General features: G+C 40.3%; 1 protein-coding gene across 10 annotated transcripts in view; it reads left to right on the top strand.

Moving 5' to 3' along the window:
- The window catches only part of LOC109371551 (KDEL motif-containing protein 2), a 109,722-nt gene that overhangs the window by 58,413 nt on the left and 38,386 nt on the right, over positions 1 to 12,923 (top strand). For 9 of the 10 annotated variants that reach the window (XM_019624124.1, XM_019624114.1, XM_019624115.1 and 6 more), the window contains 2 exons: positions 4,869 to 4,917; positions 12,520 to 12,655. In XM_019624124.1, the coding sequence (XP_019479669.1) occupies positions 4,869 to 4,917; positions 12,520 to 12,655 (185 nt within the window). Of the gene's footprint in view, positions 1 to 4,868; positions 4,918 to 4,955; positions 5,293 to 12,519; positions 12,656 to 12,923 lie in introns of those variants that run through there. The other variant, XM_019624121.1, reaches the window with a different exon arrangement.

Here is a 12,923-nt window from a genome sequence, read left to right as displayed (position 1 = left end):
TAAGAGTCCGGATGTTGCACCAGGCAGAAAAACTGACACAGCAAAGGTACACAGACTAGAAAGAGCAACTCATCTAGATCATTGAGATTCAATGACCAAGTCTAAGGTGAGAGTGATAAGAGATGGGGTTGGGCATATTGGCAGAGGCCAGAGGTTGGGACTTTAAGCATGCGATGCTAAGAACTTGGACTTGATTGATCTTGTAGACAGCAGGAGGCCGTAAATCACTTTTTTACTTTTTTAAATAATACCATTATTTTCCTTATTTTATATATATATATATATATATATATATATATATATATACATATATATATATCAGATAAAATTACCCACAACCCTCTGGACAAACACTAATATCTTGGTGTACTTCTTGCATATGTATATATTTTTTCCATTGATAGTTTTTTTCCTCCCCATTGATAGTTTTTAAACAGAGAAGTGACATAATCAGATTTTCATTTTAGAAAGATCACCTTAGATCAGTGTTTCTCAACCAGAGGCAGTTTTGCCCCCAAAAAACATTTGGCAATGTCTGCAGATGTTAGTAGTTTTTACAACTGAAGGGTAGGAGCTATTGCCATGTAGTCGGTAGGCTTCAGAGATGTTGCTAAACATCCTACTATGCATGTGACAGACGACCACACCAAAGAAATGCCAGTAGTGCCAAGGCTGAGCAACTGCTCTAGCTGTAGCACAGAGAACAGATTTGAGGAGGCAAAACTCAACTCAGACAGACCAGGTAAGAGGCTGTTGAGATGATTGTGGCCCAAGCTAAGGTAGCAGCAACAAGGAGGGCACAAACGGACAGATCTGGGCACACTTGAGAATGTGGGATCATGAGAACCTGGTAATCGGATGTGGTGGGTGAGACAGAAAGGAGAGGGGAGGTGAACTCTCCACTCTGACTTAGGAAACTAGATGGGTGATGTGAAGAATATCGGAGGAAGAGCAGGTGTGATGAGGATAAAAATGAAACCCATTTGCTCATGTATTCAACAAATACCATGTGCAGCGCTATGGAACAAAACTACAGTCCTTGGCTTCCCAGGCTGTAGTCTTGTGAGGACAACACACAGAGAATAGAGAAACATAGGCTAGGGCTGAGACGATGAAGTTCTGTATGCTCTGGGAGCACATTTCGAGGAGTGAGTATCTTAGACTAAGAGCCTAAGTCTGGGTGTCTAGAGTCTGGGTTGGTTTCCCGGCGAAAATGACGTCTATGATGATTCTTCAAGGATGAGAGAGTTATCCAGGCAAGCAAATGGCAGAAAACTGTTTCAGGCAAAAGAACAACAGTGCATAGGTTCAGAGGTGTGGCAAACTCCCTATGGCAGAAGGGATAAAGGAAGGTAAGATATGAGGCTGGAAAGTATGCAGGCACTAGATGACCTTCTTCTGAAGGTAGAGAAGAATTTGAACTTTTGCCTGGGCTCAAGTGGGAATCATTAAAATGTTAAGCAGGAAAGAGGCAACGATGTTTCAATTTATACTGATCATTTTGGCTAACGTGTAGAGAATGGACTGGATTGGGACAAAACCTGGAGACAGAAGGACAGTTAAGGGACTGTTGCAATAATAAAGGCAAGAGATGATAAATGTCTTTAATGAGGGAAAAGGCAGGGAGATGTAGAGATATGGATGGCTTTGAGAGGGATTTCTCAGTTTGAATCAACAGGATCTGTGAATTCATCATGTAGGAAGGAGTGGGTGTGGAATTCCAGGAGGACACAGAGTGCACGTTGGACGTGGAGGGTCTGAATTGCTGGTTGTCATCCAGGTGAAGCTCTTCAGTGGCCAGTAACTATAGTGTGCTCCACCAACACTTGGGAGAAATGACCCCGGGTTTTGGTTAGAAAAGAATATGTAATTTTAAAAAATATATTCTTGGGCCAGCCGAGTGACTCATTGGTTAAGAGTGGCTTGGGGGCCGGCCGAGTGGCGCGATGGTTAAGAACTGGCTTGGGACGCCAGAGGTTCGGATCCCACATATGAGGGCCAGTGACACTGCCCTCTACAGCGAAGATGCTGAACAACAGCTCGACCTGGAGCTGGGCTGCCGTGAGTCGCCAGCGACGGCGTAGGCTGCAGCCCCTGTTGCAGTGGGCTGCCATGGGCTACCGTGTGTAGCCAGCAGCCAGCGTGAGCGGCCAGCAGCCGCCGTGAGCGGCCGTCCAGAAGCTGGCGACTGATCTGCCTCGCCCGGGAAGAGCGCAATGATGGTACCAACTTGGGCCAGTGAAGCAACGTCCTCCACAACTAGACTGAAGAACAAAAGGACAGCAACTTGTCTGTTCCCCTTCCCCCAATTCCCCAGTGCTGTTCCCCTCCCCCAATTCCCCAATAAAATCTTATAAAAAAAAAGAGAAATTCTGAATGATAGCTGCAAAGGTATGGAGATAACAGAATACTTTACAGAGGTGGTGTAAATTTCATAAGCCTAACATGCAGGTACCTATGGAAGTGTGGAGTGTGGGGAGATAAAGCTTGAAGGGTGAAGGGTTGTCTGGGGGATGAGGGAGCTCATCAGATAAAAGAAGAGCCTGTGTGGTAAGACTTTGGATAATAATACCGTGTAAGAATTTAAGTAGGCAATTGATAAGGTCAAATTTGCATTTTAGACAGATTTCTCTGTTGATGGTATAAAGGATGGAGTTCAGGAGAGAAATTGTGAAAGTTTGATATGAGGCAGGATGAGTGGAATTGGAGAAGGGGGGCCGTGTGTGAGAGATCTTTAAGACCTGGCATCAGGAGAATTTGAGAGTAAATGCAGAAGATGTGGTAGCTTTGTATCCCTTGAAATCACCAAGTCCAGAGGATTTTACCAGCACAGTTTTCATGCTACCACTGTTGCTTTTGTTCACTGTACAAGTGGAAGACACTCACATCAGAAACAACTTTTAGGAGGGCCTGGGAGTGGGTGCAGAGACTCTGGGCCTCCAAGCCGGCTGAAATCTGTCCCCTGCTACCTAAATTCACAATGGCACATGGCCTTGCACACCCTCAGGGAGCATGCATTCACTTGCAGCATACTCTCGTACTCCGTGGTGCTCTGTCCAACTGTGCTCTAGGTATCCTCTGAAGTCGCATCTTCCACCCACCTGCCAGCCTCAGAAACGGATTCCTGCTCCTGCTGTCCTCATTCCGAATCAGACTAGAGGCCTGGGGAGCGGATGAGAGTGTCGAGCTCTGTGGGTGCACGGAGAGGGCTGCAGCCCCACAGGGCTCTGTAAAGAATCTTAACCATCTGGCATGTTCTCTTGGCTCCTGGCAAATTGAATTACTTGCCAGTTTCCACCTCTCCTCGCTTTTTCCCATCTCTAGGCATTTGCCCATGCTGTCTCTTGCCTCTCATACTAGTTCAACCACCATCTTCTTCCTGTCACCTTCCCTGTTCATCCCAGGAAGTGGTCAAGGCCCCTCTGCATTTTCAGTGTACTTTACTTACATGTCTTTATTGTCCTTATAATGTCTTGGCTTGTTTTTCGGCTCTTTATGTATCTAATCCTTTCTATTGCAAAAGCTCTCAGAGAACAGGGTCGCTATCATAGTTATATTTGTTTCCTCTAAAGCACTCAAAATAGTACCTAGTATGTAGGAGACATGCAGGCTCAATAAAGCTGTAGAGAAAGGAAGAATAAAAATAAAAGCAGTATTTAACTTCTAGATATGATAAAGTATAGAACTGGTATTTCAGAGTAATATGAAAAAAAAGCCATAATATTAATTTCAATTTCTGTTTAAAATTTGAGCTAAACTGTAAAATACATGTGGATATATATAGATATAAAATTATTTGCCTTCCAGGTTTTATGCTCAGCTTTTGTGAATCATGAAGCAGCTAGGAGTTTGAAAGAAGAAAAACTGTGTCTTGCCACTTTTGACCTAGAGTCGTAGTTCATTTAATTCTTCATTCCCTTTGTAGTTCTCTTCGTAAAGGAGAGGACCTGATTTCATACAGAGCAATGAGTCACCACAGTCTATTAAATCTTGAGCTGTAATTCAGGCAGAGCACACCACAGTCTATTAAATCTTGAGCTGTAATTCAGGCAGAGCACCCCTTGGCATAGGATGATAGATTTAAAAGATCAAACATCTATCTCAATTTTGGACCTATGTCTTGTAAATTTTTTGCCTCCTCCTGAATTATAGAAAAGCAACATAAATAGTAAAAGCAAAATTGTTCTCCAAGATGGTTTCATAATAAATAAGGTATCTTTATAAAAAGATATATTCAGAAATCTTTCTAGGGTGTGCTTGTAAAAAAGTTCCCTTATGAATTCTTGAGTATGGTCCTGATCTAATCTCTCTTTAAAACAAAAACGTACAGAAACAAAAAATCTGTTTCTCATTTGCAAGAAGAATCAGTGTGTCATACTGGTTGAGAAGGAGAGCTCTCTGGATTTAGTCAGCCTGTGTACCTTGGGCAGAGTCTTCTCACTTCTCTGTACCTCCATCTCCTGGTCTGTAAAATGGGAGAAGTCATAGTATCCACTTCACAAGAGTAATATATTTAAATGAGTTAGCATATGCATAAAGTGTAAGAACACTGCCAGCACTCAGAGTAAGCACTCAACAAATGTAACGATGTTGTTATTATGCCTTTATGCTGTGTTCAAATACAAATCCACTATGATGTAATTTCTTCTTGGCTATCTGAGTGACAAAGATGTAAAACATTGATCCTAAGCAATCATAGGAAAAGGTTTCTGACATTTTTTCCTACAATGCACTAGCCAAGAAATGTCTTCCTTCGGAGCATTAGAAATGTATCCTCTCAGTATATCAAGATATAATGTGCTGTTGATTTTCTTCCTGGTAAAAGTTAGGCACTTCTTCAAAGAAATTATTTCAAATTCTTTTCACAGATGTGACGGCCATGCAGGACTTCCTGTGTCTGTGACGGGAAACACTTTGGTAAGTAACCAGAAACTAAAGGTTATGCTAAGGAATTCAGAATTAATGTAAGCCCTGATTGGCTACCTATTTCAATAGAATTCTTCTTGGCTGAGTTTTAAATTTACTTTAGCAGCTTAGATTTCTCCTAGAGAGTTCAAAGTTTTCCAGTCATGGTTGGATTCCAGTTGGCTCTGATACTGAAATGTTCAAACAGCAGGCGCTGCCAGGAAGGAACGAGGCCATCGTGTGTCCACTCACACCATCAGTGGCATCTCTGATATTTTATCATGTGTCACTCTTGTATAGCCCTAAAGTGTTGGGCAGAAGAAGAGGCAAGAGGCATCCATTGCCTCTTTTGCAAGCCAGTGTGGATCTGGGCTGGACCATTTCTGGGTAAGACTGTCATTTGTATCCAAAGAGGATGCCACTGATAGGTGAGATGCATTTGGCAAGAACAAGTTCATGTGTGGGGGCTGACCCAACATGACTCTCCACCAAGGGGCTTAAATTTAAATTTACCTCTGTGTTCACATGCATACAACATTTCTGTACAAAACATACAGAAACTATAAGTTTTCTGTTTTTTCCTTCTTTATGGTCATAACTTGATCTACACATGCTTACATCTTTCTGTGTAGCTCATGTAGGTTGGAGATGAAAGAAAGAATTGTGGAAGGGACCTATATGAGTACAGGAGTATAGAGGCATCTTTCAATTCATTGTAGTCTTAGTACTCATAACTACCTTCCCCTCTCTCTCTCTCTCTCTCTCTCTCTCTCTCTCTCTCTCTCTCTCTCTCGCTCGCTCTCGCTCTCTTTCTTTCTTTCTTTTTTTCCCCCAAAAAGCATGGGGTAGAATTCTGGTGAGGAATGCATATAAACAAGGGTTTTTTACTCCAAAAACAAAAGTGAGTGCTTTTTCTTCATCAGAGTAATGCTACTTCTTTCCTTCTCTCTGGATGACACTGAACCCTATCTCTCTCCTTTTTTATGCTTGAGCCCTAACCACAACACCAGCATCAACAACTGCCACACTTTAATGGAGAACGTAGTAACACCCAGCCACTTGACATCATCATTTCATTTAATCCCCAGAAGAAATCTGTGAAATAGGTACTATTATCATCCTCATTTTAGAGATGAAGAAACTGAGGTTTAGAGAATTTAAAGTTCATGCTCAAGGTCACTGTTAAATGGTAGAGTCAGGATTAGAAAATCCAGATCTTTATAACTCCACAGCTAGAAGCCAATAATGTCTACAGCTCTGTCAACCCCGAAGCCCTGTTTGCAATGAGCCCCAGTTGGTCATTACCTGCAGACTCTCCTTTAACTGAGAGGTGGACTGAAGTGACACAACCCAGCTTTGCTCTCTAAGAGAAGAGAGCCCTACTCCAGGATGCTTCTGTACTCTTGCTTTTCCTTGGAGAATTTCTCAGAGCTAACCTGCCTCTACCTCTTGAGAGCCATGGGGTCTAAAGCAGATGAAGAGTCAAAAAGAAATGCAAATGCCTAGAAGTTATAAAACAATAAAGCAAAATAATTTATTTTTATTTTATTTTTTTATTGGGGAATTGGGGAAGGGGAACAGCTAAGTTATTGTCCTTAAATCTTAGTTGTGAAGGGCACAGCTAGCTCGACTCCAAGTCCATTCACCATCCATGGCTGCCGGTCGGCAGCTCACGGCCGCTCAGCTCAAGGTGCCATGTTCAATCTTAGTTGTGGGTGGGCATAACCCACCATCTCATGCAGGAGTCAAACCAGCAACCTTGTTGTTAGGAGCACATGCTCTCATCAACCAGCTGAGCCATCCTGCCACCTGTTGGCAGCTCAGTGGCAGCTCAGTTGGGCGGCAGCTCACTGGCCCATGTGGGAATCGAACCGGCGACCCTGTTGCTCAGAGCTCATGCTCTTAACCAACTGAGCACTTGGCTGGCCCCCACAATAAAGCAAATTTGGAATTCTTGGGATTTTGAAATCCAGTCTGAGGATTAATAGATATCTTTATGGCACTCTTTTTTAATTTTTTTTATTTATTGGGTTGTCAGAAAAGTCATGACGCATTTTTGCAATGAAAAACATAGAAAAAAATACGTCATGACTTTTCCGACAACCCAATATTTTTTTTTAGTTACAGTTGACATTCAATATTTTATATTAGTTTCAGATGTACAGCATAGTGGTTAGACATTTATATAATTTGTGCAGAGATCCCCCCCTTTAGTCTAGTACCCACCTGGCACTATGCATAGTTGTGGCAACATTATTGACTGTATTCTCAGCTGTACTTTATCTGGCAATCTTGATTGCTGCTTGCATTTAACCATTTCACTGCTCAGAGCATGTCAATCTAAAAGGTAAGAGCTAGGAAAATAAATGCAACTCAAGCCAGTGATCCCAGTTAATAACCTTTATAAAAAGTAGGGGGGGAGAAAATCATGAAACTGCTGTCTAAAACAAAGGTTTTGAATAATATGTAGATTTCCGTTATTTATTCACGGAAATCCTCAGCCTGCAGAGAGCTGTAAGTTGGCTGTTGATTCAGAGATTCTTGCTAAGATTTGAGGTAATAAACTTCCCATCACTTGATTGGCAGCCTGGCAGGAATGGTGATTCTGGCATTTCATTATTAAGTATTTACATTATTAGAAACCTTCCCCTCAAAAGAGAAGAAAGCTGCTATTTAAACATTTGCTTCAGTTTAAAAGAAACAAAGGGTTTGAGAAAACAGAATTTTCAGAGCTAGAGAGAAACTGAGACATCTACAGCTCAGAGTTTCTCTCAACCTCAGCACTATTGACATTTTGAGCTGAATAATTCTCTGTTCTGGGGCTGTCCTGTATAATGTAGGGTGTTTAGCAACAACCCTGGCGTCTACCTCCTAGATGCCATTAGTTCTCCACTCAATTGTGACAATAAAAAATATCTCCAGAAATTACCAAATGTTCCCTGAGGAGCAAATTGCTGCCTGTTGAGAACCATCTCCATACAGGTGAGGAATCCAAGGTCAAAGTAGTCACAATCGATGAGAATGGAAACAAAACATATGGCCTTGGCCACTTGATCACTCCTCATCTCTGAACACATTTTGGCGGGGTCTACTGTTTGGTAATAAGCCAGCTCTGTACCCCGAGAAACACACCTCTGGTGTACTTACCACACCAGGCCATTGTGAGCTCTTTAAAGTCAGATTGTCTGCCCTCCTGTGTATCCCCATTGCCTGGCACAACCTGAGAGCTCAGAAATTGAAAGAAAAAATAAATGAGCAGTTTTAAGCCACAAGGTGAGTTTGACCTTTGCAGGAAAGCAAACACAGACCAAATTCAGGAACACCATGAAAAATTATTTTGTTGACTTTACCAAGGCATTTGATAATATCAGTGAGCTTAGGCTTCAGGCCCAACAGCTGTTTTACAGGTTTGTCTGCCCTAAGAAGTCCTCAAATAGTCTAAGGTTACTCTGTGACAGGTTTGTTTGTCTCATCGTGTCAGAATTGCAGAAGTATCAGTAGAGTGAATTGGGGTTGGGTAAAAGGCCTTAAGTTGCTTAGCCTATTCTGTTCCATGTTTGGGAATGTAACTGAGATCCTAAAAGCCAGTATTTTGAGACTCTGGCCTCTAACTATGGGACATTTTTCAGGCTCATTAGACTGCAAGAATCAGCAGGAGAACTCCAGGAAATCCTCTATAACTACAGAAGAAGAATAATGATTAACAATAAGGACTTACTAAGAGCTAGACTTCATTCCAAAGTGTTTCACAACTATGAATTCATTTAATCTTCACAGCAATTTTATGAGGTGTTGTTGTTGCTGCTATTATTATTTTTTTTTTCATTTTACCAAGAAAGAAATTAAGGTATAGGAAGGTTTAGTAAATTGCCCAAAGTTATACAGCTATTAAGGGGCAGAACCAGTATTTGGACCTGTGTAGAACTCATATATTTAACCATTATGCTACCCCGCCTCAGACATGCTTTTCTGAGTCCTAATATTATAAATATTCAGTGTCTCAATTTCTATAATAATCTTTACTTGAAATCTTATATATGTAACTTTCTACCTTGGTATACTATAAATAAGTCCATAACTATGTGCATGGAGGTCATGGAATGTTTAAAGCAAGGATCCTGCCTTCAGGGAGTGTACTATCTAATTGAAGACATGTATGTTATTAAAACAACAATAAAAGCAACTTAGTAGAAAGAACAGGGTTAGGGATCACATCATATGAGTGCGAGTAGCCATTGTTTCCATTTATTATTCATATCACTTACTCAAGACTCAGATGTTTCACCTGCAAAATGGGAATGATAATCTTTAACTAATTTACAAATTTGTTCACAAGATCAAATGAGAGAGGATATTTTTAAAGTATATTGAAAACTGAATAAATGAGTAATGTCCTTCAAATATAAGATAGTTGGTACCAAAAGAGGGCACAAAAATGTGTTAGAGAAGTTTGGAAGTAGGAAATAGTATTATGGGAAGAGTAGTCTTGGAATTAAATTCAATAAACATGAAACATTCTCTTACATGCTGATGCCATGCTAAGTGCTCAGGACACAGGAGAATATTGTGCTTTTTTAGTTATTTTAGAAGTCGGTCCACTTCCAAGGTCCTGATTCATTTGTCTTCGAATTCGTGGTTTTCTAGATCAGGGTAGGGACTGAAATGTGTGGTAAGGAGGAAGAGGAGAAGTCTAGTGGTAAAGTAAAGGTGGAAAGAATGCAAACAACTTTGATATGACATAATAGGTATCATACCAGAGGTGCATACAAAAACAGTATGGTAATTCATTCTTCCTCGGAGAATTGGAGAGGAGCGCACAGAGGTGGTAATATAGGAATTGGACTCTGAAGGATGAGTTGATATTTTCAGAAGAGTAAAAGGAGCAAAGATCAGGGCACAGACATGGATGCCTAGGAAGAAGTGCACAGCATTTCAGAGAATGTGTGTACAGGGCACTTGATAGAAGTTGAGGAGGAAAAGCTTACATCTAAAGCTGGAAAAGAATTTCAACAGGATTTTGCTATACAGAGGTGTTTGAACCTCATCCTCTAGGCTAGGAATGGGAAGTACACTTCACTTTTATGGCAGCTCCATGGCATGGAATATTATTTTGAGAGGGATTCTGAGTCCCAGACCAAGCCCTGACTGAGGATCAGCATGCTCTGTGCCCCAGGAGACTTTACCTCCACTCCAGGTAACAGGAAACTTCAGGTGCTTCCCAGCAGCTCTCAAACCAGTGTTTGGCCTCAGGTAGATGTGTACTGCTAAAATATAGGACACTGATAAACTAATAAAGTGGAGAGAGCTGATTTAAGATGGGCCCTGGAATCTGACAAACTGGGAATAAATCCTTCCCTCCACCAGTGTGACCTGAAGCATATGATCTGCCCTCTTAAAACCTCACTTTTCTTAAGTGCAGTTTTCTGAAAGTGGGAATAGTAATAGTACCAACCTCATAGGGTTGTTAAAATAATGAAATATTAAGCCCTATGCACATTGTCTAGAATGATCAATGTATAGTTGCTGTTAATAATAATATTAATATCTCACATATAGCTTAAATAAAAGGGGTCTACACAGCAGTGGTAGTCTGCAATCTTCTCTATGTCTAATACCTATTGACTACCAGTTATTTTTTTAAAGTTTTATCACTGGAAAAAAAAATCCTTGCAGAGTTAAAGTTGAGCGTAAATAAATATTTTCTCTTAGTCACATAATTTATATCTGTATGTGTTGAAAGCATCCCTAACATGTAGGGCCAATAGGATTGATCTTGAAGAACAGGATCTGGCAGACAAAACCAAAGGAGGGTTATATTCAGGGTCTCTAGGCGGTAGTAATCTTTTCCAGCTTAGAGAGGTTTGTCTCTTTACCTGAGCCCTTAGTTCATGTAGTTTTCATTTCAGTATATATTTTCATTATGAAGCGTTGTGATCCAGGAGGCCAAAAGAATGTCCTCTGGTCTACATAGAGGAAATCTGAAGTTTGTTTGAGTGTCAAAGTGGTTGAGAGACAGTGGTTGCTAGTCCCTTAATCAGATGTATCTATCCTGCACCAATTACTAAAACAGCAGATTTGGGAGGAATGGACTTACAAGATCCATGACTAATTATTATTAGCACAGATAAAGACTCAGAGAGACAGTAGGTAGGGCACAAAAGAGAATAACACCTTGATGTGTTTTAGAAAGAAAAGAATCTGTAATATCTGATTTCTCAAATAATAATTAGTTTCTCGTTTTATTACCTCCAGTTGGTAACTCACTGTAGTTATGTTTTGCTTCTAATATTTGTTTACTTCTGAATTTTACATTAATTATGTTAAATTCTATCCAAGCAATAAATTATCACTGGATTTTTTTTCTTATTAATAAATCTCCTTTGTGTGCATCCACGTTTGGCTTGCCCATAGAACTGAAAACCACAAGTCAAGGACATTTGGGCAGGGCTTCTTTAAGAAAAAACTGACCTAGATCTTGAGAAAGAAAATGGGCAAGAGTGAAAACACTAGATTGTAAGAAATTTAGGGATTAAGAGAAACTGGGCTTTAGAATTGGACAGACCTGTGCTGGAGAGGTAAAAAGCAAGTTGGAGCTCTGGAAAAATGAGAAATTTGGTCTTAAGCATTTAAGATTAGATGAAATGTAATGGTAAACATTAAATGGAAAGGGAAAACTTGGTAAAGAAAGGTTCCAAGAGGCAAGGGCTGGGTAGCAGAGTGAGCTGAAAATAAAGAGACTGGAATATGGGCAGTGGCTGCTCACCTGGGTCAGGGATGGGTGTAGGATGAGTTACAGTGGGGTCAGGGGTGATAGAGCCAGTTTGACAAAGGAAATGCAAATGGATTTAGGCAAAAGAGAGTGAAGTTATGGGAGTGGATAGTTCCCCAAGGTTATGAAGACAAAGCTTGAAAGTAGGGCAGTGATAGATTGGATGACGTCAAAATAAACATTTACTAATTAAGAAAACAACTTTAGCTCTACATCATTCTAAATCCTGTAAAACTAACAATGGTCTTTTTGGAAAAAAATTATAAGGCTGTACTTTTCAGCACCTTTGTTTCAGAATGATTAATCGGCACCTTGTGTCTGTCTGGGAGGTTCTACCATTCTTTGTGAACTCTATGGATAGAAACACTTTTTCCTCCAAAAAATCTATCAAGTCCACAAATTCTTAAGGTCCACTACAAGCTTCAGGTATCCAGATTTTGATAGACTAGGTACAGTGTTTTTAAAAATCTGAAATTCCAGCTATTGGAGCCATGGAGACAACACTCCCAACTAACGATAGGTAAATTTCTTTCCTGTTTTCCAGGAACCTCCCTAATATTTGTGTAGTGCTATGCAAGTTTGTAGGGATTTTTGGCAGAGAGAGACTCAATATCTTGCCTGAAGACTCATACCAAAGAGAATTAATGTAGGTATGGAGAAATTTTTGACCACTTGAAAATGGAAGAAACAACAAAACGTTGTAAATTGGGAAAAAATTGTTAGGAAAATTGATTTGCAGTCCTTAGACTAGTACCTTTAAGCCTGGGACAGTTTTATGGGAACATGTGAGTATTCTAGCTAGAGAAGTTCCAGAAATAATGTTGCATTTTCTATTTTAAAATCAGCAGGCAAAACTATACAATTCACATCTGGAAAATCAACCAGTTGACAGTGCATTTGTCCCCAAGCCAGCAGGCATGAGGGAGGGAAGCGGTGTGCCTCCGTGGGACGCTTCCCTACTGGAGAATGAGTTTTTCCGAGGTAAGTCTATGCATGAAGTTGCCTTTGGAACTCCCAGTACTAAAGCAAATAATAATTACAGTTTGTATGAAAATGCTCAAAACATATCAAACCCTGTACTTTATTTTTGAAGTCCTCTTGTTTACATTATCTAAAGAGGATGTTGTTATATGCTATTAACACTAATATCAAAGAAACTTATATTTAAATATGACCTAAGCAAATATTGTAATATCAAGGCTGATAAATCTATAGTAATAATGTTTAATATTTAACCTCAGGCAAAAAG

This window comes from Hipposideros armiger, unplaced genomic scaffold (assembly GCF_001890085.2).
Source record: "Hipposideros armiger isolate ML-2016 unplaced genomic scaffold, ASM189008v1 scaffold_580, whole genome shotgun sequence".
Lineage (NCBI taxonomy): Eukaryota > Metazoa > Chordata > Mammalia > Chiroptera > Hipposideridae > Hipposideros > Hipposideros armiger.
The sequence above is the reverse complement of the archived record's forward strand: the minus strand, read 5'-3'. Positions and strand labels throughout refer to the sequence as shown.